At 38.6% G+C, this 6,044-nt stretch overlaps 1 protein-coding gene across 1 annotated transcript; it reads left to right on the forward strand.

Annotated features, from left to right (window-relative positions):
* Nucleotides 1-1,194: 1,194 nt before the first annotated feature.
* On the forward strand, nt 1,195-4,753 carry LOC120709770 (alpha-humulene synthase-like). The gene is made up of 8 exons (XM_039995424.1): nt 1,195-1,219; nt 1,320-1,376; nt 1,492-1,864; nt 2,005-2,288; nt 2,435-2,456; nt 2,507-2,642; nt 4,004-4,255; nt 4,736-4,753. The coding sequence occupies exons 1-8, from the start codon at nt 1,195-1,197 to the stop codon at nt 4,751-4,753; spliced, it is 1,167 nt and encodes a 388-aa protein (XP_039851358.1).
* Nucleotides 4,754-6,044: the final 1,291 nt, after the last annotated feature.

A 6,044-nucleotide genomic window follows, 5' to 3' on the forward strand; every position in this document is an offset into this window, starting at 1 on the left:
GATCGATGAGCACTCTATCCTCTTGAAACCCAGTACATTAGACATGCTATATAGTTATTCAATATGTACAATAGATGGCATTTTACTATAAATAGCTTGGCATGGGTGCCACTTAATTATCCTTGTATAACGTGGAGAGATCATTAGAGATCAGAGATGGAGAACACCAACACCACCAAGGACTTTGTGGTTGTCAACAAGCTGGGACGCAAAACGGCGAACTACACTCCCTCGAGATGGAGCGAGTTCTTCATAGACTATGTCCCTCCTTTGGTTAATGTACGAGTATATATTTATTATTTACCATTTTTATTAACTAATTATATACTTTATTGTGATGCTCATTTTGGTGTTAATTGCTTGAGAAATATATACAAAATTCTCACACTTGATGCACAAACAACTTGAATATATATATATATATATATATATATATATATATATATATATATATATATATATATATATATATATATATATATATATATATATATATATCGTTGGAAAATTTTTCTTTCTACACTCGCTTGTAGCTACTCCCACATGTGTATCTCATGATATATGACGTATCTGATCCAACAAAGAGTATGTAAGTGGAGTATGTGATCATACTAGAATATCTATGATGATATATACATTAGGTAGGTATGTGACCATACATAGAGTATATAGACATACTTATTTTATATACTAATACTAAGGTATAATCATAGTATATTTAAAAAATAGGATTTCTTTTGAAAATTTTCATTTATATACCTTTGAAGTATCTTAGAATAAGTATATGAACATACTCAAATTGATAAATAAATATGCGGACATACACACGATGGTATACTGATGATGAGAGTAATTACACGCGAGTGTAGAAAAAACTCGTCCTACTATATATATAATATTGTAAAGAGTTTGCTTAATATATTCAAGTTAACTATGTCTCATTTTTCTTAAAAAAAATAATCAGCATGTTCAACAATTGTGATATACATATATACATGCAGGTGTCCGAAGAATGGCTCGTGGAAGGGGCGGCGAAGATGAAGGAAGAGATCCGAGCCATGATCACCACCGCAATTGACACGGTCGAGATAATAAAGCTGATCGACACGGTTGAGCACCTCTGCCTCGACTACCATTTTGAAGCGGAGATCAACGACAAGCTGCAGTTCCTCAACGGAACAAAGTTCGACAGCGATGATCTTCACCAGGTGGCTCTCCGGTTCAGGCTGCTTAGGCAGCGTGGCTTCTATGTCCCCCCAGGTATTCATATGAACTCTTCTTTCGAATTTTGATCAACTTAATTTTCATGTATAATTTAGGCACAAAAGGTCCAAATATAAGCCAGGCTCCAAAAGGCCCAAATGTAATTCAAAATGGTGAACCAATTGTTTTGTTTACATATATGATACAACTGAACCTTAATAAACTGTTAGTCTATATGGATTGCATATATCTGAATATTGCACATAATGTACAGTTAAATTCTTGTAGATGTTTTCAACAAGTTCAAGGATGAGTTCGGAAACTTCAAGACGACATTAATTGGAGACACAAAGGGACTGCTTAGTTTATACAATGCGACTCATCTCTTACTCCCGAATGAAACCGTACTTGAAGACGCTATCAAGTTCGCCGGAGACAATATCAAGAAAGCAGTTCACGGCTTGAAATCTCCTCTGGCCGAACAAGTACCGCGTGCTCTCAAGAGCCCCCTTCCTAGGTTCATGCAGAAACTTGAAGCAAGGTTCTACAATGACGAATATGGAGACGAAGAGGACTCAAATGATACAATACTGAAATTCGCAAAGTTGGATTTCATTGCTGTACAAAGAGAGCATTGCAAAGAATTGAAGGCCCTCTCGTTGTAGGGTTTTTTTTACGGTCTATGTTATTATTGCTTTTCATTACCAATTACAATTCATAGACATGACATTTCTTTTCCATGGAGAATTCTTCTAACAACTGCATAAATAATGTACTTGTGTAATTGTATGTGTATCGGTGGTGGAAGGACTTGAGAATTACAGAGACTTTGCCCTATGCTCGGGACCGCATAGTTGAATGTTACTTCTGGATTTTAGGAGTGTATTTTGAACCATGTTACTCTCGTGCACGCATAATCACTACAAAGTACATTATCCTTCTTAGTGTTTTGGACGATACCTACGATATTTATGCCACCTTGGATGAGTGTCGTCTCCTTACTATTGCTTTTAAGAGGTATCTCACTTCTCTTGGCATACATTTCGTTGGCTCAAAGATTACATCAATCATGATTTTCATTTTCTGTTGCTAACATAAAAATTGACTATTAACATTAGTTATATAATTCATTTAGAATTTAGGGTTTAGAGTTTGGGGTATCTTTTTATTTCTTACATGAAAGTGAATTTATAATATGGATGAAACCATGTAATTATAAACATTTTATCAGTTGAGAAATTATTTATGTACATGTCAGTATATATGCGATAGTCTTATCGATAAAAAATATCCTGGCATGCAGGTGGGACAAGGATTCTGTGGATATGTTGCCTGAGTACATAAGGAGTTTCTATCTGAAATTTATAAACAGTTGTAATGAAATTGAGAGTGAATTGGAACCCAGTGAGAAATTCCGCGTGTCATACTTTAAGAGTCAGGTAAGCACCTGCTTTGAATTTTCATTTTTTTGTTATATCATATATATACAAAATTACAAATAATTATATATGCTATAGCTGAAGATGCATGCAGCAAACACTACTATAAAAATGATTTGTAGGAACGCCCCGATTATTTTTCAACGACGGACCAAAATTTCACCCGTTGCTACAAATAGAGTGGGATTACTGTAGCATCCACCCCGCCCCTAGAAAAGCATTTTTACGGGCGGGTCACCCCCTCACCCGCCACTAAAAATAAGCATTATTTTTTGGGGGTGGTTCATGGCGTCACCCGCCCCTAAAAAGAGCATTTCTTGGGGTGGTTTATGCCATCAACCGCCTCTAAAAATGGTGGTATTTATAGGGATGGGTCATGGCCTCACCCGTTCCTACAAATGCATTTTTAGGGGCGGGTGATGGCATGACCCGCACCTACAAATGATTTAACGCAAAAAAAAATTCATAACTTTTTCATATAATCTCGGATAAAGTCAAACTTTATATCAAAATTATAGAGAATGACGAGATCTAAAACTTTGTAGTTGATACTTTTTCATTTAAAATCATCTAATGGACCAAAAAATTATTATAAGTTCTCTAATAAATATAACTATAGAGTATCTCATATAACTCAAGTCATACTTTAAGGTTTCAAGAATCTTAACATTTATATATACTAAAATATACTTGGTATATTTTTTTTTGTTTTTGTAGTTTACAATAACCATAGTGTAGAAGTTTCACATTTTTAAATTTGTTTTTGCTATATGTAAACAATTAAATGAATTTTTAGATAAAATAGAAAAATATTTTTAGGGACGGGTGATGGCGTCACCCGGCCCGCCCCTAGAAATGCATTTGTAGGGGCGGGTGATGGCGTCACCCGCCCCTACGAATCAATTTTCGAGTTAACATAAAATTATAGCATACCCCATAGAGTCACGGTGCAGTGGTAAGTAAGGAATGTGTGAGGTTAGAGGTAAGCGGTTCGAATCTCCGGTGATGCAAGTGTGTATATTTCGTAAAAAAATAAATCATAGCTTGACACTACAAACTAGTGGCTGGTTGGCTAGGATATTTTTTTCTCTTTTATTTTGTTGTTTTTAATTTTTTTGAACCTTTTTGATTTTCTGGACATGGATTTGTAGGGGCGGGTCATGGCATGACCCGCCCCTAGAAATTGATTTTTAGGGACGGGCCACGCCGTGACCGGCCCTGAAAATGATATTTTTAGCTGTGAGAACTAGGGACGGGTACCGCATCTACCCTTAAAAATACGTTTTTACCCGCTCCTAATTTTTTTGTAGTAGTGAAATATATACGAATACAACACATATATAATGGTTTTCGCAATACAGACTGAGATAATGGTGGATGCATATCTACAAGAGGCATCGTGGTATGCACAGGACATGTTTCCAGAAGTCGACATCCGTAAAGAGCTCTCGGTAGTAAGATCCTCTGGATATCCTGAACTCACCTGCGTCTCGTTTATAGGAATGGGAGAGGTTGCCACAAAAGAGGCATTCGATTGGGTTACAAGCATCCCAAAAATTGTGAGGGCTTCTGCTGAAATTTGCAGATTCACTGATGATATCTATTCTAGTGAGGTATATAATTGGTGTATTGCCATTCCACAGATAGCCAAATACAGTTGATTTGTTAGTTACATAGGATACAATAAGTATAGTATAAGTTTTTAATTTGGTTAATGTACTTACAATCTTTTGCAAAATGTTTATATATGTCTCAGATCTTAATTTGGGATAAATTTCTGTCAAAATATTGCTTGAGAATTAGTTTGTTATTTCATTTAACTTGTTATGGGAAATAATGGGTGTAGTAAGTTTGTTGCCAATCCTACCGACGGCAAAGATTAAATCTACTTTCATGCAGCGAGAGCATGGGGTTGGGCAGTGTGCAAACACATTTGACTGCTACATGAAACAATACAACGCAACGAGTGAAGAAACAAAAGAAAGGTGTTACATATTCAACTTAATAATATGTTCACAGTTATTCGTACACCAAATATTTACAAAGATGGTCCTATAGCTCCTAACTAACAATTGGTTAATATGTTTTGACAGATTCTTTTCTTGGATTGAAGATGCATGGAGGACGATCAAGGAAGAATGCATCGTGGAGACGGTGCCAAGGCCACTCATAGAACGAGTAGTTAACTGGGCCAAAATTATGCACGTTATCTACACGCACTGTGATAATGGCTACAGCATGTGCGAGAATCTGAAAGATTACATTGCAGTACTTTTTGAAGAATCGCTCCCCTTCTAAGTGGAAACATCTGATATGATAGTTCAGATTTACCAGAGAGGGAATATGTCAGCAATGGTTTACATTGTCTGATTATTATCAGCCAGTACGGTTTCTGTGGTTGTTGGTTGTTATACATGAATAAGAGCTGTGTGGTTGTTATATATATATATATATATATATATATATATATATATATATATATATATATATATATATATATATATAGTGAATAATTAAGAATTATTGTAATGGTTCATGAACGAGTGAAACAATATTGTATTCTGCATTAGTACTGAACCGCGCGTTTGATTGTCGATTATGTTTTTCTTGGATGCTCTCACTCTAGGATTTTTCTTTATCTTACACAAGCCCATAGTTATACTCTATCTTCTATACACCCTGGAAACGGAGGCTTCGGAGTGCTCCTGGGAGCGCTTCGTTCCACTCACGGGTCGACACGTCGCTTGCCTTGCCACATCCTCGGACCGCCGATGGGGAGGGACGCCTGACGCGGGCCCTGCTTTCTCCGGCACCGCCTTGCGCCTTCCTCGGTCGCCGCGGTTCGGGCCCACCATGCTCCAAAAAAAATATAGCGCAGCGTCTCTCCCTCATGTGGGCCTAAGCGAGACCCGCTGAAACCGTCTCCGCGGGACGGCGCAGTCTCTTGCTGCGCTCCTTTTCGTTTTCATCTCCATTTGCCGGAGGCGGTGTAGGCTTCCGGAAGGGGCCGGCGCCGCCATCAGCGGAGGGGGGCCTCGCCGCCGGCGAACGCACCGGCGGACCGGCGGCCGGCCGGGCCGCACTGAAGCTTTCCTCCTCCCGCCGCCCTCCCATACAAGCGTGGAGCGCCTCCTCCATTGCCCCTGTGTTCTTCGCTCTGAGGTAAGCTCTAGATCTGTACTATCCTGTGAGTTCCCAATTCATCGGATTGGGAGTTTGTTCTTCCGTTCCATGCTGATGCTTGCATTCCTGGTTCTTGTGCCCGTTGTGTCGCTTGCTCTGTTCGCTGGTGCCGTTCTCTGCAGTCTGTCAAGCCGGTGTGTCCTACTGTCTCCGTTGGTTAGTTTCTTCTTCGTCGCGTGTTATATATATGCACACACTCACACCAAGCGCAAGGCTTCT

Source organism: Panicum virgatum, chromosome 5K, assembly GCF_016808335.1.
Source record: "Panicum virgatum strain AP13 chromosome 5K, P.virgatum_v5, whole genome shotgun sequence".
NCBI lineage: Eukaryota > Viridiplantae > Streptophyta > Magnoliopsida > Poales > Poaceae > Panicum > Panicum virgatum.